This window comes from Sus scrofa, chromosome 1 (assembly GCF_054392235.1).
Source record: "Sus scrofa isolate SSC_HxYL_T2T_F1_AM1 chromosome 1, Sscrofa_HxYL_maternal_Yorkshire_Landrace_v2.0, whole genome shotgun sequence".
Lineage (NCBI taxonomy): Eukaryota > Metazoa > Chordata > Mammalia > Artiodactyla > Suidae > Sus > Sus scrofa.
Genome location: NC_139383.1, coordinates 250867018 through 250890792, shown reverse-complemented (window position 1 = coordinate 250890792; position 23775 = coordinate 250867018). Strand labels below are relative to the sequence as shown.

The 23775-nt window shown below is 48.5% G+C and overlaps 1 protein-coding gene across 5 annotated transcripts in view; it reads left to right on the top strand.

Annotated features, from left to right (window-relative positions):
* TBC1D2 (TBC1 domain family member 2) overlaps positions 1–23775 on the top strand; it is a 46848-nt gene that overhangs the window by 14277 nt on the left and 8796 nt on the right. For 4 of the 5 annotated variants that reach the window (XM_084990771.1, XM_084990763.1, XM_021066519.2 and 1 more), the window contains 5 exons: positions 3460–3656; positions 12027–12419; positions 16205–16315; positions 18325–18512; positions 19517–19993. In XM_084990771.1, coding sequence (XP_084846897.1) covers positions 3460–3656; positions 12027–12419; positions 16205–16315; positions 18325–18512; positions 19517–19993 — 1366 coding nt within the window. Of the gene's footprint in view, positions 1–3459; positions 3657–12026; positions 12420–14670; positions 14696–16204; positions 16316–18324; positions 18513–19516; positions 19994–23775 lie in introns of those variants that run through there. The other variant, XM_084990784.1, reaches the window with a different exon arrangement.

Genomic DNA, 23775 nt, shown 5'->3' with positions numbered 1-23775 from the left:
GACATGGCACTTCTTTTCTTGTCTTTTTTTCTTTTTAGGGCAGTACCTGCAGCATGTGGAAGTTCCCAGGCTAGAGGCTGAATCAGAGCTGCAGCTGCCGGCCTACACCACAGCCACAGCAGCGCAGGATCTGAGTCACGCGTCTGCGACCTACACCACAGCTCGCAGCAGTGCCGGATCCTTAACCTACTGAGTAAGGCCAGGGATCGAACCTGCATCCTCATGGATACTAGTCGGGTTCATTTCCGCTGAGCCACAATGGGAATTCCCATTATTTCTTTTACAAAATGTAAGTGAACCACACCATGGGGGATGGGGGTTAGCATCTTTGAAACTGGCATTGATGCCCTTAGAACATATTTTAACTTAGGTACAGTTGGGAGAAAACTGGCTGGGGCAGCACTGAGGGGTTTTATGGCAAAGGAGACCACTGGGCAACAGCTCTAGAAAAAGCACCCCTTGAGAGCACTGCCTAGTAAGGCCCTGCAGCTAACAATGAGCAGCCCAAGAGAAGATCGGTACAGTATCGAATCAATAACAGTAATAGAACTAGCACTTATTTATAACAGGTACTTGGTATTTATACCAGAACTAATCTAAGCTTTTTTTTTTTTTTGTAACAGTTTCATTAAGATATAATTCACATATCGTACAATTAACTCCTTTGAAGCATACATTTCAATGGCTTTCAGTATATTCAGAGTTGTGCAACCATCAACAAAATCAATTTTAAAATATTTTTATTAACCCCAGAAGAATCCCTGCACCCCTCAACTATCATTCTCAATCTCCATCTCCCTCCAGCTATAGAGGCAACCACTAATCTGCTTTCTGCCTCTATAGATTTGCCTATTCTGAGCATTTTATATAAATGGAATCTACGATGTGTGGTCCTTTGTAATTGGCATCTTTTACTCAGCAGGATTTTTCAAGTTTCATCCGTGTGCACTAAGCGCTTTACCTGCATTAACCTGGTTAATCCTTACAACAATCTGAGCAGTAGATACTGTTTTTCTCCTCATTTAATAACTGAAGGGGACTTGCCTTCCTCTCCCAGTCAGCCCTTGAGGTGCTCTGATGAAATCCTAGGGCACTGTCTTAGACCTCATTTTCCAACTGTAAGATGGGCATAGTGATCCTGCCCTGCCTGCCCTGGGGTGGTGGACAGTAGTGTTGTCAGAGGCCAGCAGGGCTCCAGGGAGCCTCCGTGCTCTCTTAGACCCCATGGCAGGAAAGAGAAAGAAGCATTGCGTTCCTCTGAGCTCTGCAGGCTGCTTTCCACCTGGCTCGACCAGATTTAAGTCTGGAACAAGACCGTTCTGTTCTTATACTCAACAAAGCCAAGGAGTTTCACTTCCTGTCACCCACTAGAGTAGTTCTTTATCTGTTCCAGACCATTTGATTGGCTCTTGGCCTAGTCCCCAGAAGAAAGGTGCTAAGTCATTCAGCTCATCCTGCAAGCCCTGCCTGTCCCCTCCCCTGGGATCTCATACCACATCCTTATTTTTAACATCTTAGTCCCAAAAGGACTGGGTATAATTTATTAAAATGTATATTAGGGAGAAGATAAATGAGTAATTCAGGCTAGGAAATTTAGATAAACTCAAGAAAAAATCCTACAGCATACCAAAGGTGGGCAGAAAATGTGGCTCTAAGCTTCTCAGCAGCCAAGTCAAAGAGGTAAATGCAAGTGATTACATTATTTCCAATGTCCATAAGACTAAACACATATTTTCTTGGAAGAAATAAAGCTTTTTTTCTTGCACTGAGAGCTGAGGAGAATTTCTCCTGTTGGGACCTCATAACGGACATGTTGTATATGTGCCACGTGATCAAAATCTCAGGGTCCCTTGACCATATACTCCAGCATCACACATCCCTGGATGCAGGCTGATGGCAGAGCCATAAACACAGGCTGGGAGCAGGGCAGGACAAGACAGTCTGGGTGAGTGATTCTCTAACATTGAATTTGATTTAAAAATAAAATTTAGTGGAGTTCCCTTGTGGCACAGGGAGTTACAAGACCTGCTGTTGTCACTGCAACAGCTCAGGTTCAATCCCTGGCCTGGGAATTTCCACTTGCTGCAGGCAGGGCCAAAAAAGAAAAAGAACAAAATTTAGCACCAGTTGGCACACATTTTCCATAAAGAGCCAGAGAGTAAATACTGGAGACATTGTGGGACATGCAATCTCTGTTGCCAGTATTGGACTCCGCCTTTGTCGAGTAAAAGCAGTACAGACAATGCACAAGTAAATGGGCATGGCTATATTCCAGTAAAACTTTATTTATTGGAGTTCCCGTCATGGCACAGTGGTTAACGAATCCAACTAGGAACCATGAGGTTGCGGGTTCGATCCCTGCCCTTGCTCAGTGGGTTAAGGATCTGGCGTTGTTATGAGCTGTGGTGTAGGTTGCAGACGCGGCTCGGATCCCACATTGCTGTGGCTCTGGTGTAGGCCAGCAGCTATAGCTCCGATTGGATCCCTAGCCTGGGAACCTCCATGTGCTGCGGGAACAGCCAAAGAAATGGCAAAAAGACAAAAAAAAAAAAAAAAAAAAAAAACAACTTTATTTACAAGAACAGGCCAGGGGCCACAGCTGGACTGTGGGCCATGGTTGCTGCCTCAGACTCTAGAGGAAATAAAAGGATACAGCCTTTAGATATTGTTTGGCTGTGGAAAATATGTCTCCTCATTTAGCTTGCAATAAGAATCAAATGAGAGTTTAAATTACTCACTAAGGCAAGAATGCAGAATAAAGATATTTTGTGCTTCTCTCAGTGGACAGAGCTGTTTGCTTTGAAAATTGCCCAGAGGGTAGAGGTGGGATCCCGAAATAAGAAGAAAAGACATCTTGCCTGGGCCTGTGCCTGAGGAAGTGGCCACCTTGTAAACACCAGCAGGGTGGGGTGAGAGAGCCCACGCGGGCTGGGGTCTCAGCCTAGGGGACAGACACGGTTTAGAGGATGGGCTAAATGACTGGCCAGCACAGTGTAAATAATGTTTTTTTTTTTTTCTTTTCCCACTGTACAGCAAGGGGGTCAGGTTATCCTTACATGTTTACATTACAATTACATTTTTTCCCCCACCCTTTCTTCTGTTGCAACATGAGTATCTAGACATAGTTCTCAATGCTATTCAGCAGGATCTCCTTGTAAATCTATTCTAAGTTGTGTCTGATAAGCCCAAGCTCCCGATCCCTCCCACTCTCTCCCCCTTAAATAATGTTTATATAGTCCAGTGGTTCTCAAAGTATGATCCCTGGACAAGCTGTATCAGCATCACTTAGGAACTTGAAAAATGCAAATTCTCAGGCCCGCTGCAGGCCTACTGAATGGAAAGCTCTGGGAGTAGGGTCCAGTCTGCATTTTACCAAGCTTTCCAGGTGCTAAAGCAAGCCCACGTTTGAGAAGGACCACTGATCATGATCATAACCTCTGTGTTCCTCCTCTCGAGCAGGGGAAGATCCAGGAGATTCTCCCAAGCCTACACCCAAGTTCTCTCTGACTGCCAACCTCAATCAGAAAGCCAAGCGCCACAACAACACCTTCCCACTCTTCACCGAAGGACTCACACGGAACCGAACTGCCCATGAGAAAGTACTGGCCTTGGAGCAGCAGGTTCTGATGCTCACCAAGGAGCTAAAGGCTCAGAAGGTAAGCTCTGTCCCCAAAAAGGCCCCAGGCTCCAGTGGACTCTTCTGTGCCTGGAGCCTTGGGACAAGCTTGACATAATGCATTAGCCAGCCTGCGGTCCTTAAGGGCCAAACTGCAGGTGACTGGAAATGCTGTGCTATTAATCAGGTAGGGACATGTTGTCACTCAAACTAGGTGACAGAAGGTCACCTAGGGCAAGGCCTCTTGGATCTCTCCTGGGGACTGTGCATGATCTGAGCACACACCCAAAGAGTGACAGTGTTTGGAGGAGGGTGATCTGCATGCAGGGTCCTGGAAGGGGTCACAGAAGGAACAGTGTGGGGGAAATCTTTAACCTGGCAGCTGCAGGGTGTAGCTGGCAGATCTGACCAGGTGCCGATCACTGAAGGACTGTTACAGGACAGAGAAGGCAGGCAGGTCTGTGTGGCCTGGGAGCTGAGCCAGGCCCAACAGGAGGCAGTGACAGGGAGGAAGATTTAGGCTTCACAGGGATAGAAGTTAATGACAGCAGTTAAGAAAAGCAAGAGCTGGAGTTCCCGTCGTGGCGCAGCAGAAACAAATCTGACTAAGAACCATGAGGTTGCAGGTTCGATCCCTGGCCTCGATCAGTGGGTTAAGGATTCTGCGTTGCTGTGAGCTGTGGTGCAGGTCACAGATGTGACTCACATCTGGCGTTGCTGTGGCTGTGGTGTAGGCCAGCAGTAACAGCTCCGATTAGACCCTAGTCTGGGAACTTCCATATGCCTCGGGTGCAGCCCTAAAAGGACAAAAGACAAAAAAAAAAAAAAAAAAAAAAAAAAAAAAAAAAAAAAAATTACACACATACACAGACATTAAAATCATTAAATCCTACAACCCAGAGAGTAAATCACGTTCACATCCAGGGGTGACCTCATAACGTAGTAAGGGTCACATGGCTGCAGCATGGACTGTAGGCTCTCCTGAGCATAGTAAACGTGATTAAGCTAGATTGGTGTTACCAAAAATCCCGAGGGTGCTGCCTGTGGTGCTCCAGTGATGGGCTCCACTGAGGCCCCAGGCTCTTTTTCCTCTGAGAGGAAGGCCTAAGCTTTCATGCTTGAGCTTTGGCTGCCCTAAGTCTCCTTCTGCTTTGTTTCTCCTCTTGCTCTCTGGGGAGGTGGGGGGTGTACTGTGTCTATTTCTGAATATTCTCCCCTTTATAGATTTCTTCTTTCCCTTTCTGCTCTATTTTTGGAGAATATAGTCCAGAAAAAATGCTCTCCCCACTGAGTTTTGCCCCTCCTCTGCCTTTCGTGCCCCTAAATAGTTACTACAGAAACCGGCAGAGGCAGGGCAGGCGTTATATTTAATGAAGCAGCTGGTGATTCTTGTCCTCCTAGGAGGAAACTCATTCATTCATGTGTTCTCAATTCATTTGTTTATTCACTGAATCTTTTTTGAGGCCCTGTTACAGATATGCAGCATTCTAGGTGCTGGAGGACAAACAATGAGAAAAGACACAGCCCTGCCCCTGCAGGCCTTCCATCCAGCACATGGATACAGTCTTCGAGCATGTGAAGTCTCCTCCAATGCCACTTAGCAACCCGGCTGCCACTCTTTTCCCCCTGTCACCTTTGTGTCCCTGCCCTGAGGCTGCTGGCCGCTCCTGAGAGCTGAGGGCACTAAGCTGAGCTATAGCAGCTTCCCAATCCCTGGTCCAGTACAGCCGCAGCCCCAAACCCATCTTAGAAGGAAGAGAAATCTAGAATGTAAACACCACCTCTCTTTTCCCTGTTTCCTCTCCTTCTTTCTAGGAAACGTGGGCAGCCTCCCATGATTCGGCCTTTCCTTCTAAGGCATTATGAATTGTCAGATGAAGTGGAAAGGCCCAGGAGACCTAGATTTCATTCCACTTTGCCCCTGATGGCTATGCAGCCCTGGAGGACTCTCCATTCTTCGGTAATGAGACAAACTCTTGGAGATTAGTAAGGGCGGCCCAGGATATTAACAACTCCCCTACAGTCAGAGTGAAAATGTCAGGAAGAAGTTGTTTGAGCATTAATAAATCTGGACTTTCTTACTAGTTCACTGTCCAACAGATCTCAACCCTGTCCTGGGACAGAGATGGTGGGGACATCAAGTCTCTGGGTTTAGCTTCTTTTTTTTGTCTTTTGTCTTTTTTGGGCCACACCTGAGGCATATGGAGGTTCCCAGGCTAGGGGTCTAATCGGAGCTGTTGCTGCCAGCCTTCGCCAGAGCTACCGCAACGCCAGATCAGAGCCACGTCTTTGACCTACACCACAGCTCACGGCAACGCTGGATCCTTAACCCACTGAGTGAGGCCAGGGATCGAGCCCACAACCTCATGGTTCCTAGTCGGATTCGTTTCTACTCCACCACGATGGGAACTCCTGGGTTTAGCTTTTGACTCATGAGATGAGCAGATTGCGTGCTCTCCGACCCATCTTCCAAATGCACTTCAGTCTAGTGGGTGATTCAGAGCACAGGCCTTTAAATAAAATGGTCCTGGCCCTGAGCAAGTTCCTTAACCTCTCTAAGCCTCAGTTTCTTCCTCTTTAAATGGAAGTACAATCATGTTTACTGAAGAGGCCTGTGTCTGGATTCATAAAGCCCAGTGCCTGGCACCCAGAAGCTGCCTGAGACATGCAGACTTTGATGATTTTGGCTGTTACTGTGGCACTCCCTGCCGTCCTCATTGATTCCTTCCTGCATTACAAGGAATGAGGCACCCTTCTGAGGGGCTCCTGGAAACATGCTTGTGGAACATAGCAGTAGTGGGCAGAGTCCATGAAAACCTTCATTCCACATTAGGAAAGGAGACCCCAGCCCTACCAATGCTGGAGTTTCACCTTCAAAACAAATATCAAAACCAAAAGGGAGGAAGAAGAAAAAGAGACTGGCTCTTGGCCCAGAGGTAAGACCGAAGAGGCTGGCAAAATCTTGGGGCACCCAGTGGGACCCCAGGTACTCAAAAATGCTGGTCAGAGAGCAGCTCTCCAGCTGAGACCTTTTAAGTCTAATTTCTCAGTTGGGAAACTCCCCAGGACTTCCTGGGCCCCTACTTACAAGGGGCCCTCCTGTGTCTCTTCAGTGGGAAGGCACCACCTTCCGGCCTTAGGCTACAAGAGGGCATGGGAACTGGGATCTTGCCCTGACTCAGCCGGCCAGGTGGACACAGCCAATAGCTTTAGCGATTTTTTATGAATTTGCATGTGGGAGTTCCGTTGTGGCTCAGCAGGTTACAAACCCAACTAATATTCCATAAGAATGCGGGTTTAATACCTGGCCTTGCTCAGTGGGTTAAGGATCCGGCATTGCCATGAGCTGTGATGTGGGTCGCAGACACAGCTCAGATCCCGTATTGTCGTGCTTGTGGTATAGGCTGGCAGCTGTAGCTCCAATTTGACCATTAGCCTGGGAACCTCCATATGCTGTGGGTGCAGCCAAAAAAAAAAAAAAAAAAATCAAGAAGAAGAATTTGTATCTCAAATTCTGTTGGATGCTGTGGAGGGCCAAGAGTTACATACACTAAGCCAAATCCTTGCCCTTGGGCACCTCAGCATCCAGTAGGGAGGAGACGTGAGCACAAGTAACTGCTGGTGTGAAGTGTGGCTCCAGCACAGAGCTGGCTGGCACCTCCCATGCACCATCTCTAATCTTCACAGCTGTTATCCTCTCCTTTTCCTCATAGAGAATCAGAAGTTCTGAGAGGTTCTGCCTGCCCAGGCCTCCTGGGTGCTAAGCCAGGTTTCAGGCTCTGGTCTTTCTGCCTCTAGAGCTTCTGCCCGTTTCACTGCACTATGTTCAAGGGTCTCAGAGAAGGTGAATGACTTGTCCATGGTCACTCAGGTGGAAGAGCCAGGGCTCTGCCTTGGTCTCCTTTCCAAGGTCCAGGACTCTCTTCACATCCAGGCCACCTCCTCCATAGTCTCAAGGGACAGCCTAGTACCAGACGCAAGCACTACATCTACTCCTCAGAAAAATGAATGCACTCCCTGTGATTTGGATACCTCTTAAGCCATTATCCATCCCAGGCCCCTGTAGCGCTGGCCCCACAAGAGACTTGGATTCTAGGAGACGTACCAGATGGCAGCTTAGCCTGATGACTCAGGCTTTCAGAGGTGACAGCACTGCACTCAGCCTGAAGGCTGTCTGCTTCAGCAAATGGAAGGCTGTTGTTTGTGGTGATGTTGGCCATCTGTTGGCTGCCGGGAATGATGAGCCCCTCCCAGGCTCTGGCTGGGGCCAGCTTAGCTCACTCAGGATTACCTGGTGAAGGCATGGAACTAAGGAAACTTGGGAGCAAAGTGCAGCCTCTCACTTCCCTGGAACCCCAGCCAGAGACTGCAGCATACAGAGACTTCAGAGTATAGGCCCCTGGGGCCTGAGGTCACGGAGGGAGGGTTGAGAGGGCCCCTGGCTGTTTCAGCTTTGGACAGGACACTTGCCACACTTTCTCATTCTTTAGGCGACACTCAGTAGAATAGGGATCATTATCTCCATTTACATATGAGAAAGCTGAGGCTCCGCTACTTTTTTTTTTTTTTTTTTTACTTTTTAGGGCCACACCCATGGCATATGGAGATTCCCAGGCCAGGGGTCTAATTGGAGCTACAACCACAGCCATGCCGGATCCAAGCCATGTCTGCGACCCACACCACAGCTCACGCAATGCCAGATCCTCAACCCACTGAGTGAGACCAGGGATTGAACCCACAACCTCATGGTTCCTAGTCGGATTCGTTTCCACTGTGCCACAACGGGAACTTCTAAGGCTCCCCTGTATTAGATAACACCCTCATGGATCTGGAATGGGAACCCAAGTCTCTAACTCAAAAGCCAGTGCTCCTTCACCCACATCTAGCTGGCCCTGAGCCCCTGAGGGGTCAGTAGCGCAAGTGTTGGATCTAGTCCAGTGCTCTTTCCACAAGCACTTCTGGGCCCACCCACCTTGATTTTAGTGAGTGATAAAGGTATCAAATCCTCAATACATGATTTATTGCCTTTTAAGTTTTTTAATAAAATGACAACCTCTGACCAGTTATTAATGTCTAAGATGGGCCAAACAGTCAATTAAGAAATATTAGAAGGAGTTCCCGTTGTGGCTCAGTGGTTAATGAATCCGACTAGGAACCATGAGGTGCGGGTTCAATCCCTGGTCTTGTTCAGTGGGTTAAGGATCCAGCATTGCCAGGAGCTGTGGTGTAGGTCGCAGATTTGGCTTGGATCCTGAGTTGCTGTGGCTCTGGCGTGGGCTAGAGGCTACAGCTCCGATTGGAACCCTAACCTGGGAACTTCCATATGCCGCGGGAGCAACCCTAGAGAAGGCAAAAAGCCAAAAAAAAAAAAAAAAAAAAAAATAGAAATATTAGAAAGTATCAATTGATCAACTCTTCTACTTCTAAAACTTGGTCCTGAGGCATTGCTTATGACTATGGGAGTGGAAACCAACCATCCCTGGAGGTGGGATGAAGGGAACTGGGGTAGTCTGTCCAGGGAATACTCTTGAACCCTTACAAGTGATAATGTTGCTTGATAATGACTGATCCGGAGAGGTGCCATCACATAAGGACAAAAGCAGCTTCCAAATGGGATAGTCAAGGTTTCCTTTTTATTATTTCTGCTTGATGTATATTTGCATTTTGGGACTGGCTTCTTTCACCTAGCATAATGTCCTCAAGGTTCATCTGTGTTATGACATGTGATGGAATTTCCTTCCTTTTTAAGACGGAATAACATTCCCTGTATGCCATGTTTTGTTTATCCATTCACCATCAACAGATGCTTGGTTTGTTTCCACCTCTTGGGTTTTGTGAGTAATGTTGTTATGAACATGAGTTAGTTCCATTTTTTAAAGAAATAGAAAAAAGCATTTCAGTGCAAAATCCATTACCTACACATCATGGAGCAGTGAAGGATGTTAGGACTAGAGCTGGGAGCCCTCTGTTGTAGCCACAGTTTTTCCCACTGCTGGACCAGGTCCTTTTAGTCCTCGCTCTTCCATTCTTGAGTTTCAACCTCCCCATGTGACAGTGAGGTGACTGGGTTAGGTCATCTCCCAGGGCCGTCCAGCCTCCAGGTTTTCCGAATGGATGATCCAGTCCCACTCCTCATCTCACACTTCCTGCTCTGGCTCTATCCCGCTCCTGGGTTCCTTTCTCCCTTTCTCATTCTGCTGCAGGGATCCTGGGGTAGGACAGCCTCCTGGGCTGGTGTCTTGGTCTTAGATTTTGAGAGCCAAGATGTGGGAAGTGGGGAGACAGCTGATGTAATGAAATGGGCTTCAGAGTTGACTCTCCTGAAGTTGGGAGTAGATACCCACCTGGTTGTGAGCCCAGGGCAAGTCTGAACAGTGGCAGGTGTTGGTTATTTCACCAGGCAGTTACCCAAGGTAATCTCCAAATCTCAGCTGACCCAGAAAATGGTCTAGTCTTCTCAGTTATCCTGCAGCCACAGGAATGTTAATCTCTCTCTGCACAGCCCTGGGAAGCTGACTACTTCATTCCAAACATTCCGGTTTGGTTTGCAACCACCCTTCCACCCTACCTTCCTGCCACACCCAGGACCCACTGCTCCGTACCTGTTCTTTCATTCCTTTGAGCCTTTGCTCAAGCAGTTGACTCTGCCCTGTCTGGAAAGCCCTCCCAACCCTCAGTTCTCACTTTCTGTCCCTCACCTCCCACCTGCTGTTTGACCATCTCTGTCCCTCCTCATTCTTTAGGATCAATGTAAACTGCTCTGCCTTTCTATAGACTGTACTTACTGGACTTCCCTCCCTCTCTCCCAGGCAGAAGTTACTGCTCACTGCCCTGGGCCCACAAACACCCTTGCTCCCCCCTTGCAGTACATTGTTCCATGGTTCACTTTTGCTTCCACCAGCCTTTTTGGTCCTTGAAGGTGGGAACTATGACTGGTCCCTTTCTGGGTCCCAGGGCCTGGCATGGGATCTGGAACTGAGCGGGTGCTTGATAAAGGTTGGATACATGGATAGAAGAGAGAGAACAAGAGCAGGGGCAGTCACTAGTACCAAGGTTTCAGAAGACATGTGCTAATTTAGTTTTGTCATTAGCTTCTCAAATAGTCGTGGTTTGGGGCAGTTCTCCAAAATGGAATTGTTCTTAGCAATAACCTTATCCAGCCAATCGTTCATTTAATTACTTTGGCATGCATACAGTTAATGCAGATCCAGGAAATCATGTTTTTCCGGATGAGACTGGCACGGAGCCCGGCAGTGTGACCTAAAGGCCCTAATGGCCAGGTCTTAGGTTCACGTGGGCTCCCTGGCATCTGATACTCTGATCCTGCTGAATGAATTCACATCCCTGCTTTGGGCAGAAGAGGTCCCTGAGTGCTGGGGAGGTTGGAAGCTGGAAGGTACAAGGAGCCAAACCTTGAATTTCCACACGAATCAGGTGCCCCTGCCAAGGAATAAATCAAAGTCTGTTGCTTCTGAACTCCCTTGCATTTCTTTGCACCAGCCTTGCAGGTATCATGTGGTGGGCTGAGCAGTGGGCACAGATGGGTTGAATGAGACCAAGTGTGTCGCTTGGTGTAAGAACTGCCAGCGTGTCTCCTCTAATGATGCCTCAGCTCAACTGGTAGTGACTGCCTGAATGCCTTGTTCAGAAGGATTTTGAGCCTCAACAAGGCTTAGCAGGAAAGAGTACTGAAAGTAATTAGTGATCTCCCTCAGGAGTGAGAGAGAAGCCATGCCCACATGCGATGCCACTGCCAACCCTGCTTTCTTTACTGACTGAGCACAGGCTGCTCGGCATCTGGATGACTTGGGATTAAATCCCACTCTGCTGGAATTCCTCAGATTGTCCAACTCTGAAACAGACAGTATTGGCCAGGGTACAGACTCAGTTGCTGTAACAAACAAGCCTTAGAGTGCTGTGGCCTAAATCAAATTGAAAGTTTATTCCTCTCTGACAGTGTAGAATCCAGAGATAAGTGCTCAGTTCCAGGCTGGTGAGGCAGCTATGCCATCCTCAAAATGCAGCTTCTGCTTGTGAGCCTAACACAGCTACTCTAGTTCTTGCTATTTCCCAGCCAGAAGGAAAGGGAACTGAGGCAGGACCGTGTGTGTAGTAGTTTTGAAGGTATGACCCAAAAGCGGCCCATCAGCACTTCTCGGCAGAATAGTCACTTGGCCACGTCTAGCTGAGCTTGGCTGGGATACATGTAGTCTTTGGCTGGGGCACCATGTGTCCAATTAAAACTCTTTTAAACAGAAAGAGAGAATGTGGATGCTGGAATAAGATGCCCCAGGGGTTGACGCCAGTCACCTCTCGGGGCTCTTAGGAGAACTGATGACAGCGTACGCCTCACCTCTGACACCTACTCAGCCTTCCCCGAGTCACCAGGCACTTCCCTTTTCCCTCCCAGGAGCTGGTGAAGATCCTTCACAAGGCGCTGGAGGCTGCCCAGCAGGAGAAGAGGGTGTCTGGAGCGTACCTAGCAGCTGAGGACAAGGACCGGCTGGAGCTAGTGCGGCACAAAGTGCGGCAGATCGCAGAGCTGGGCAAGCGGGTGGAGGCCCTGGAGCAGGAGCGGGAGAGCCTGTTGCAGATGGCAAGCCTGCGGGAGCAGCAGGTGCAGGAACTGCAGCAGCATGTGCAGCTGCTCATGGACAAGAACCAAGCCAAGCAGCAGGTCATCTGCAAGCTCTCTGAGAAGGTCACCCAGGACTTCATGCATCCCCCTCACCAGTCCCCCACGCCCCCAGAGGAGGCCAGCAGGGATTTCCTGAGCCAGCAGGAGAAGATGGAGCACCTGAAGGTAGGAAGGCCCCTTCCTCCAGGCCCTGGGCCCTTGGGGAGGGCACCACTCTCTACCCTAAGGGTTTTCTAGATAGAGCTGGGTACTTCTTAATACTGGAGTAGTCATATTTGAAATAGATATTGATGGAAATGGTGCTACACACTTCTTCACTTTCTTAACCAGAAGGCCTGATGCAACCTGACCTTTTCACGATATCCTAGGTTGAACATAAAGGTATCTCCAAATTATCAAATTAGAGATGAAAGACCTGAAGATAAGAGTTCAGACTCCTAAGTGCTTGGGGGCTTGGCATGGTCAGCCTCCTGTAGGGTCACACTGATGTTCTCAGGAGCCTCCAAGGTGCCCGGCAGCCCTCCCTAGCAGTGCTGCACACAGGTGACCTGTGACTGGCTATGGCTTGCTCACAATAACAGCAGTCATGGCTCCTCCTACTTACAGACTGTTTGCTGTGGGCAGACACTGTCATTAAGTGCTTTACTTGCATCACTTCATTTAATCCTCGCACCAGCCCTGTGAGACAGCTGCTTATATGCTCCCCGCTTTACAGATGAGAATACTGGGGCTAAGAAAGGTGAGGTAACTTTCCCAGGGTAGCATGCCTCATCCTCGCCCAGGCTGCGGCTCTCACTCAGGAAAGGCCGCCCCATTCTTTAAGGACCAGCTGCAACACGGGGCAGGAACTTTACTTTAGGGGTGAAACCTGCCGCGCCTCCTCTCTGGAGAGTGGTGACAAGAGCTGCCAGACCACTTGGAGGCCTGAGGCTGGGGATTGGTGCTCATAGTCCCCACTGTCCCTAAAGGCAGCCATATAGCCTGAGTCAGTCCTGCCCCAACCGGTCACTCACAGCCACAGTGTACACCTTGGATTACCATGGAACTCCGTGCTGCTGCATCAAAGAACTACTGCTGCAAGGGTGAGCAGGGGAAAGAAAAAAAGAGAAATCTGGGAGCTTTTGAGAGACCAGTGGGCAGTGGGGCACAGTAGCCATTCCCCCAAATTCTGAAGTCAGGCAGAGTGCCTCTTACCAACTGTATGACCCCAAGCAAGTTATCTCACCTTTGTATAACATGGCCTAACCAGTCCTTCTGTACACAGACTTGTTAGGACAGAAGATGACGTGAGACCCAGATTCCCTTCCCTTACTTTCAGCATGAAAAAAACCACATAACCAGTCTCGAACCTTTTCCCTTATTTAGTCTAAAGTCAGAGATTCTTTGGAGTTCAGAATGATAACAAAACCTTTCAAATGCAGATGCAGTTAGGTTGTTAGAAAGCTATCAGTCTCTCACATAGTAGTGAAAATTGCTTCCTTCGGATTGCTTTCTGCCCCTCCTCGGAGCTGCTAAGTATCTTCTTTCTGCGCCTGTCCTGCTGGAATCTACTGTCTGAAGACCTAGTTGGGGGCGGGAGGAAGGGAGGGTAGCAGCGAGAGGGTGGGGTGAGCTGAGAGAGAGAGACTGGCTGGCTGCCTCCAGACTGCCTCAGAAAGCTGATCGGAAGCATGGGTGCACCTAGGAGACTGAGCATGCCCCTGAGTTTGCATGTTCAGGAATTTATCAATGAGCCAGATAGGAAGAGACTGAGTACAATTCGCATTAATATGCTTACATTTACAGCTGCTCCTCAGAGGTTGTTAGAAAGCTATCTGTCCTTCAGCTGACACCTCGGAGGTATTTTGTGCTAGTAAGAGCTGCATGTACTAGAGTCCCTTATTTTTTTAGCCTTTAGGTGTCTAATGTGTAAAAAAAAAAAATAGAAGACCCATCAAAACTCCACTGTCTTTAAGTTTTAGGACAGAGCATGTTCCCATTTCCTATTTGGTCTTGTGGCTAAGGGCACCCAACTTTAAGGAAACGTCCCCTTATTATTGAAACTGTCAGTGTGAGAGAAGAATCACTGACCTCTGGAACATCAGAGATCTAGTCTGCCCCCTCCTTCTCTGCCAGGGTCAGCTGAGCCCAAGAGAAGGGAAAGGACCCGTCCAGGGTCACACAGCACAAGCAGCAGGGTTGCAGCTAGACCCTGGGTCTCTGCACGTCCAATACACTGCTTTTCCCACCAGAACAAAGGCTAGTCCACACAGCATTTCCCAATGAGGATTCCAGAGTCCCTGGTCCCTGTGAAGGCAGGCGGGAGACTCTCTTCTTCCTTGTCCCCTTTCTCCAGTTGTGTTTTCCTCTTTGGCTTTACTGGTGACAGTGATACGGCTTTTCTCTTCTCTGAGGTCTCTCTTTTTCCTCCCTACAGTTCTGAGCCAAGAAGAACACTCAAGGTAGGGCAATGAGCCGAATGTTCCTGGCTGCCACCTCCACCCAGGGTCATGGCTGCCCCAAGGGGCATTCATACTGGCCCTCCCTGTCTGGCTGCAAGCAGGCTGCCCTGTGCAACAGGCCCAAAGCCTTGGAGAGCCCCTGGCCATGAATTGGAGCTTCTGGGCTGGGAGGGATCTTGGCCAGAATGAAGAGGGTCAGGATGGCCTGTGAGCTGTGCGCAAGTGATGCATCCCTGATAATGAAGTGCCACAGGCTAGGTGTGCCGTTCTTAATTTCCAGATAAACCAAGGCCTATCCAAAGTCATACCTGCGGTTCTCTCTCATACTCACCTACAGCACAGTACATTTTCTTAAATGAAGGAGAAAGGAGCTGAGTTTCTGCTGGTAAATGCCCCGGAATTACTAGGTATCACTGTGAGCATGTATCACCTGTTGCTCCTGCAGTGTCCACCCAAGCAGGGTAAAGATCGAGAGCCATGAGTACAGCTGCTCTTTCTGAGGCTCAGCCTCCTGCTTGACCCCCCCAGTGTGTGGCCAGCTTCTCCATGCATACCCACTGGATTAGCTTGCAGGAGGAAAACTTTAAGCTCAGAGATAAGCATCATAGCTTTATTTATAGTAGAAACAAACCAAAATTACCCAGGGCTCAAATGAAAAAAACAACAGGAGAAAGAGTATATCTAAATTATAGTAAACTCACCTAGCAGAATAGTCATCAGACATTAAAAATGATAATGGGGAAGCTTCTGTAGCAACATAGAAAAGAATCTACAAAGTGACACTAAGTGAAAAAATGTTCACTCAAAATTGTTCAATATATTGGGAGTTCCTGTCCTGGCTCAGTGGTTAACGAGTCCGACTAGGAACCATGAGGTTGCAGGTTTGATCCCTGGCCTCGCTCAGTGGGTTAAGGATCCGGTGTTGCCATGAGCTGTGGTGTGGGTTGCAGACGTGGCTCGGATCCCATGTTGCTGTGGCTCTGGTGTAGGCCAGTGGCTACAGTTCCAATTAGACCCCTAGCCTGGGAACCTCCATATGCCGCTAGTGTGGCCTTAGAAAAGACCAAAAAAAAAAAAAAAAAATTGTTCAGTATTATCACCAATATATGATAAAATGTTTATTCAAAAAAGAAATACTTGAATGTTTGTTGTGTTTTGGTCCTTGTGCTTAATGTGCACTTTACCTTACTTAGTCTCCAGCTGCCAAGTGGGATAGGTGGTACTTGCCGCTTTTACAGATGAGGAAACAGAGGGTCAGAGTAGTTCAGTGAGGCCTCCCAGCCAGAAAGTCAGAGCCAGGACTTGAACTGCAAGCTTAGTGCTCTCTCCACCATATCATGCTGGAATGAGGATTAGAGAAGAGAGCTATTAGCAATATTTTTTTTCTCTCAAACTTCCCTTCTCTTGCCATTATTGGAAATTTCAAAAGGAAGGAAGTTTTGGTAGCTTGCTCAAGGACCAGGGAGATGTTATGGTGCAGCTCATTAAATGCTTTGCTGTCTTCTCCAGGATGACATGGAAGCATACCGGACCCAGAATCGCTTTCTCAACTCTGAGATCCACCAAGTCACAAAGATCTGGAGAAAGGCGGCTGAAAAGGAGAAGGCCCTCCTGATGAAGGTGAGGGACGGGAGCCCTGTTCTGGCCATCTCTGTTCCCAGCTGCCCTTCCAGTCCTCGAACCATCTCACCACTGTCTCACTCTCTCATTACCTGACTGCTCTCCCTCTAGACCTTGCCCTTCATGAGCTGTCTTCCAAATGTCAAGGGTCTGTGCTCTGCCTACTGCTGCTTCTGATCACAGAGGAGCAAAGGAAGAGGCAAGCAGCCAATACTGTTGCACCTCTCCACTTTCCTGCATGCCCCAGGCCCCCTAAAGTAACTGCTAGGGAATTTAAAAGGCCAGCACCCTTTACCTCCTTTTATATTTCTCTTTTTCCCCTTTGGGAACCAGGTATTAAAGACTCTACATTCCAAAACAACTGCAAATTTGGGAAAAATTAGAAAGTAACCATGCATGCCCAGGGTAAGAGTCGGAAAAGACCTAAGATGAACTTAAGTTTATACCTCAAGACTGGTCCTTGGCACAGAGGCAGCCCACAACAACAACAAAAAAAAAAACAACAAAAAAAAAACAAAAAAAAACCACCACCACCACCAACAAAAAAACCCAGCAAACCCTAAGGAAGAGGGAGAATCCAATTTCCAGAGTTACCACTGTCAACTTTAATAATATTATAGCTAGTTGTTTTACCAGCAAAAGCAAGCTTATTCGGGGCTAACCAGAGGAATTACTATTCAGGATACATGAACTATGGTGAACCACAGGTAAATTCAGGGAACAAGGAAAGGGAACTTGCTTTTTTGTTTTGTTTTGTTTTGTTTTTTGTCTTTTTGCCATTTCTTGGGCCGCTCTCATGGCATATGGAGGTTCCCAGGCTAGGGGTCAAATCAGAGCTGTATCCACCGGCCTATGCCACAGCCACAGCAATGCCAGATCCAAGCCACGTCTGTGACCTACACCACAGCTCACGGCAACGCCAGATCCTTAACCCACTGAGCAAGGCCAGGGATCAAACCCGAAACCTCATGGTTCCTAGTCGGATTCGTTAACCACTGCGCCACGACGGGAACTCCGGAACTTCCTTTTTATAGGGAAAAGGGAGGGGTTGGGAGGAGTCATGCTACCCAAAAAATCCATTAGAGGAAACTAGGAGTCCCACGTATAGAGGCTTCTCACTGGTTGGATTGCTACCGTTCCTGACTGGCTGGGCTGTCCTGGGATGGAGAGTGTTCTACCTGCTGGAGAGTAAAGTAGAGGCACCTACTGTCAGAGATGCACATGTACATCTCTTCCTCCGGAGCAATCGATGATGCCTGTGGCAGGGCCTGAGAGCTCCCCATTCCGGCCTGTCTCTACTCCTTTTTCAGCTGAGCTTTCTTTAACTAATTCCACCACCCTATTAGGTTCAGATGTTCAGTTTGCAACAAAATATCACAAGGTAAACCAAGAAAAAGGAAGATATAGGGGTAGGCAGATGGAGAATATGTACTGTGTTCCAGGAGGTGGGAGAGAGGAGGTGTGTTGGAGGAAAAGAGAAAGCCCACATAGTGGCAGCAGGAGGCACAAGGACAGTGTCCAGAGCTCTATGTCTGTCCCCTGGGCAGTGCTCAGATGTACCACCTAAGGGCAGCATGCTCTAAGCCAAGTGCCTGGAAGGCCTTTACATGCATTGGCTCATCTGAGTAGTACACAAGAATTCTGAGGCAGACTCTGTATCATCCCCATTGTTCAGATAAAGTTATGGCACAGAGAGCTTAAGTAACTTGCCATAGGTCACATAGCCTGCAGTGGCTGAAACAGGATGGGACTGTAGGCCATGCAAGAGCCTGTGCTGCCCCTGACTATCTCTCCTTTCTTTCTCAGAACCCAGCCCTGCCCCCTTTTGCCTGGAGCCCTTTCTGCCTTGCTCTAAACCCTTGGGTTCAGGGCCCATCTCCTTTCCCTTACTTGAATGGCTGGGGTGGGGGATGGAAGATGAGAGCTGGAAGAAGGGGTGGACTGCCTAAAGCCAGTCAGACCTCAAGCCCAACCAGTGGCATAACCAGCCCCAACCCTCCCTCCCACAGTGTGCCTACCTCCAAGCCAAGAACTGCCAGGTGGAAAGCAAGTACCTGGCAGGGCTACGGAGGTTGCAGGAGGCCATGGGGGTCAAGGCTGGTGAGTGCTCGGAGCTGCTGAGGCAGCTTATCCAGGAGGCGCTGCAATGGGAAGCCAGCGAGGCCTCAGCTGAGAGCGTCATGCTGAGCCCCATCAGGTAAGCCCAGAACAGGGCTGGGTCTGCGTGCCCTGGGGGCCACCAGCTGCCCTGTGTGCTAGCACTCTGTGCCCTCTGTGCAGGCTCAGAGGAGCCAGCCACCTTGCCCAAGGCCACACAGCACATTAGTGCATCTGACACGGGCCTGCCTCCAGACTTCTGTATTTTTCACTTCCCCAGGCTGCCTCCCAGAGGTGTCTGTCAGAGGAGAGGAGGGGAGATAAGCTAGTTGCCTCCTCTGAGCCAAGTCCTTGCTGAGGACAGTTATCTGGGCAGTTAAATATAATGGAAGGGACTGTGGCTGGGGTCAAAGGCCCCTAGAGGCTGGATGATCCAGTGGCTGGAACCCAAGCTTTGGAGCCAGACCAGGCTTTCTCATTGTGTGACCTTGGACAAGTCACTTTACTTTTCCGAGCCTCATATTCAGCCTCCATATAATGTGGGCCAAGTCCCCTGCTTTGCAGGATCATGAGGATTCAGTGAGATAGCACAAGCAGAGCACATAATAGGGGCAAATAAATGTTGGCTCAGTAAAAGGCCAGCTGGAATAGGTCCCCAGCTCTCTTCTGCTTATTGTTGGGGCTCTCTGTTCCCCATCCATCCTTGGGCTTACTGGCTGTGGACATGGCATTCTGTAATGGCAGTACAGGACTCCTTGGGCCTAAGGCAGTACAGGACTCTCTTATTGAGAGTCCTTTATATTGGCACAGAATGAATGAATAAGTAACTTTTCAGCACATGCCATGTACCAGACACCATCTAGCCCCTAGCAGTTCACATCAGAGGATCTCACTGGGTCTTCATGAGGCAGAACAGGAGTTCCTGCACCCATTGCACAGAGCAAACTGAGGTTCGGAACCCTGAAGTGACCCTGCCTTGATTTGCATGGCCAACCTGCAGTGAAGCCCAGGCGGGATCCCTACCCAGGGCCCACTTTATCCCTGCCACCCTTTATCTGGGGAAAGGCCTTGCAAGGTGTCACTGATGTGGGATTTTGCTGGCAGTGAGTATGACGAGTATGGCTTCCTGACGGTGCCCAACTACGAGGTGGAAGACCTGAAGCTGTTGGCCAAGATTCAGGCATTGGAGGTGCATTCCCACCACCTGCTGGCCCACGAGGCTGTGGAGCAGCCACTGCGGGAGCGCTGGGCTGCCCTGGGCAAGCTGGCACCCTCAGCAGAGCTCAAGCAGCTGCTGCGGGCAGGCGTGCCCCGCGAGCACCGGCCACGTGTCTGGAGGTGGCTGGTCCACCTCCGCGTCCAGCACCTACAGGCCCCCGGCCGCTACCAGGAGTTGCTAACCCGGGGCCAGGCCTGCAAGCACCCCGCTGCCCGCCAGATTGAGCTGGATCTGAACCGGACCTTCCCCAACAACAAGCATTTCACCTGTCCCACCTCCAGCTTCCCTGACAAGCTCCGCCGGGTGCTGCTGGCCTTCTCCTGGCAGAACCCTACCATCGGCTACTGTCAGGGCCTAAACAGGTGAGCCATAGCCCCACTGAGGGCCCAGCCTCTACCTTCCAAGAGAACTCTCTCTTTGGAGCTTTGCAACGACCTGGAGAGGGCAATTCAGGAGGCTTGGTCCCCACTGTACAGATGGGGACAAGCAGGTGAAAGGACATGTTCAAGACAGAGTTGGGGAGTTACTGCTGTGGCACAGTAGGTTAAGGATCCAACTGCAGCGGCTCAAGTTGCTGCACAGGTGCAGTTCAATCCCTGGCCCTGCACAATGGGTTAAAGAATCCGGTGTTGCCACAGCTGCAGTGTAGACTGCAGCTGTAGCTGAGATTCAATCCCTGGCCCAAGAACTTCCATAAGCTGCGGTGCAGCCATTTAAAAAAAAAAAAAAAAATTGGACCAGAGCCTTGGTTCCCTGTCCCATGCCCTATCCTTATTTGTCCTCAGGGTGGTGCCACTCCCATAGAGAGCACATGAGCGGGCCCCTGGGGCTGTGTAGCACACAGCCAGCTCACAAATTACATGACTGCCTGAGTCAGATATCATTGCTTTAAACAAAATCCACTCAGAGGAGAAAAAAAATTTTAAATGTTACAGAGGATGCTCCCAAAAGCCAAGAAAAGGAAAGAGAACCAGGGACCAGATGGTCATTGGAAGCCAAGGCAACTGCTCACTCTAGCAGGGCTGCAACACAGCACAACCCAAGGCGGGTGCCATGGTGCCGCATCCCAAGGAGACTCAGTCCCCTGAGATTGTGCAACCCTCTGTGGGCTGCATGGTTTCTTGTCTCTCTCATAGTACTTGGCTGCTATCTTCTCTCTCAGCAGACCAGCCTCTCTGTCTGCCATTCCTTGGACATTCAGGGTCCATCAGGGCTGTCAGAATAGAGACCTCAGCCTCTAAATCGAGGCTTTCAGCAACCCACTTGTCGATACCCTCATGTCCCAGGCCAAAGGAAGGAAGCTAGCCCAGCCTGGATTAATTTCTACTTCTGGTCCAACAGCAGGAGACAAGAGATCAGGGATAGGAAAGGGGTGGGGTGACTTGGTAGGGCTGCCCCTGCCAGTACTATGGGGGACTCTCGTGGCTGCCCTGAGTTATCTTGATCTTGATAGAGGTAATAATCTCAAATATTTCCCAAAGCAAGTTTTGGCTCAACTTTAAATTTAAATACATATATATTCCAGCAAAATTTACTTAAGCCATTCTGCTCTTTTTTTCAGAATAGGCAGTGTGTGACATTTATTTAACACAGAATAAATATTCAGAGTGTCCCTATTCAAATTTGAATGGTTCCCATGGGTAGATATTTTTGATTTTTTTTTCCCAGCTTCAGTTGGATGAAATTGAGTATATACAAGTGCAATCACTGAGAATTCAGAGTTAAGCCCCAACAGTAATGCCTCTCAGTCTAAGCATCCTTGGAAAACATGTTCAGATTTTATGCTACTCTAAACGTTTGCTATGGGGGCTGTCCATAGACATTCATTCATTCAGCAGCTAAGCAGAAGCCTATGCATTTCTCATCTGTTTGAACATGTTAAAATCCAGAAGGGACAAAACTTGTTAATCCTCTTTAAAATGAGATTTGAAGGGAGCTGGAAGCTATGAGGTTAGTATAAATAATTGTTATGTTTCATGCAAAGGTCAGGGAGGAACTAAGACTTGATGAGGGCCTCCTGGAAACCAGGGACTTTACATATCTGACGTCATCTAATCCTCAGAAAAATTCTGTGAGGTGGGCATTGGTGTCCATATTGCCCAGATGAGACAAGAGAGGGTCCTAAGAAACTAAGAAGCCTACCTAGGCCTCATGATGCATGGGGGCACCATGCATGGTCCAGCTGCTAACCCTGGTCTCCAGCACCAAGACCTGGTCCTTCCTACCATCTGCCCTCACTCAAAATTGGAACTGTGGCAGAGTGTGCTGGAGACACTCAGAAACCTTTTTTCCTAATCAGATATAATCTTTATTTTCTTCTTCTTTTTAGGGCCGCACCTGTGGCATACGAAGTTCCCAGCCTAGGGTTTGAATCAGAGCTGCAGCTGCTAGCCTACGCCACAACTACAGCAACGTGGGATCCATGCCATGTCTGTGACTTACATCAGAGCTCACTGCAATGCTGGGTCCTTAACCTACTGAGGGAGACCAAGGATCAAACCCACATCTTCATAGACACTAATCAGATTTGTAACCCACTGAGCTACAATGGGAACTCCCTGACGTAACATTTTTTGAGAGCAGGAATGGGGTTAGCCTCATATAGGCTTTGGAATCTAATCTGTGCTAAAGGAATGTGAGAAAATCCTATAATAGCAGGGGGTCTTGAGGTAAGCCACATAGAAGGAAAGAAACTTCTCCCTCTGCGGCCAGAGGCAATACAAAGGATGCTGAAGGATATGTAGGAACAGCTGAGACCAAGACCAGCAGTATTTCTTTACTTCTTCCTTTGAGTGATATTTTTACCAGTAATTGGTATTTAAGCAGATATTCATACTATTGCTTTAAATAGAGAGTTATTTGTAATAGAGCCTGTTTGAATGTAGAGTGCATTGTATTCTTTCCAAGACCTTAAACCCAGCCGGCTGGCGACTTTTGCCTGTCTGGGTGCTGCCATCTAGTGGCACCATTAGAACTGCAGTGTGGTGTCTCAGGACAGAACTGGCTTTTTATCCAATAAACCCAGATTTAGAGGGAGATAGACAGCATAGTATGGATTTAATGCTAATTTAGGGGAAAATTTTAAAGTCCATTTCTCTCTAAAATGTAAGTGGAGTGATTTAAAGTGGTTTTTTTTCCCTCATATCACCCTCCTTTGCAGACCTCCTTGGGCCTGAAAGTCTTCAGTTGGAGTCTATCTATAGCCTTGAGCAGTTGATAGGACCCTAGTGAGTGCCAGCAGCCTCTCATCACTGACCTTTTATCCCCCCGGGATTTTACGTGTACAACTCTCATAAGTTCACAGAGCTGCGTAGCCATCACCACAACCCAGTATTAGAGCATTTCCATCACCCCTGAAAGACACCTTGTGCCCATTTGTAGTCACTCTCCATTCCCACCCCAGCCCTGGACAACTACAAATCTACTTTCTGTTTCTCTGAGTGTGCTTGTTATGGACAGTTCATACACCAACCATACAGTATGTGGTCTTTGGCCTCAAGCTTCTTCCACATAGCATGTTCTAGAGATTCATCCATGGCGTAGTGGGTGTTTTGTTTTTCACTGAGAAGCATGCCATTGCATGGATGTACCATACTTTGATTATCCATTAACCAGTTAGCAGGCACTTAGGTTGTTTCTACCTTTTGGGTATTATGAATAATTCCATGGACATTCCTGGGCAAGTCTTTGTGTGTGTGGATGTATACTTTCCTTTCTCTTGAATGCATTATTTTTAACAGAAGCTCAATTTCTATAGTCTAAATGCACCAAAAAGTATTTAAATCTTTTTTTTTTCTTGGTTATGAGAAGTCCACCACAGATCTTCTTGTTTGTGCTATTATTTCTGTAGTATTAAAAGATGCCCCCAAAGTGAAAAAGTCACAAGAAATACACATCTAACATTTTCATTCGCCCTAACAAATTTCCAAACACCAACAGATAAAGCTCATAGAGAAGAAGGGAGACCTGCCGAGGAGTCAGGAGGGAAGGGGTGGCTGGCACATGTCAAGAGTGGGCAGCGGTGGGGGAGCAAGGGTGAGGCAGCTTCCCAGATCTGTCCTTCAGAAGATAAGCCCCAAGACAGAGGCACAGACCAGCAAATTTTCTTGTAAATGAGAACCTTGGGCATCCTTAGGGGGCCAGT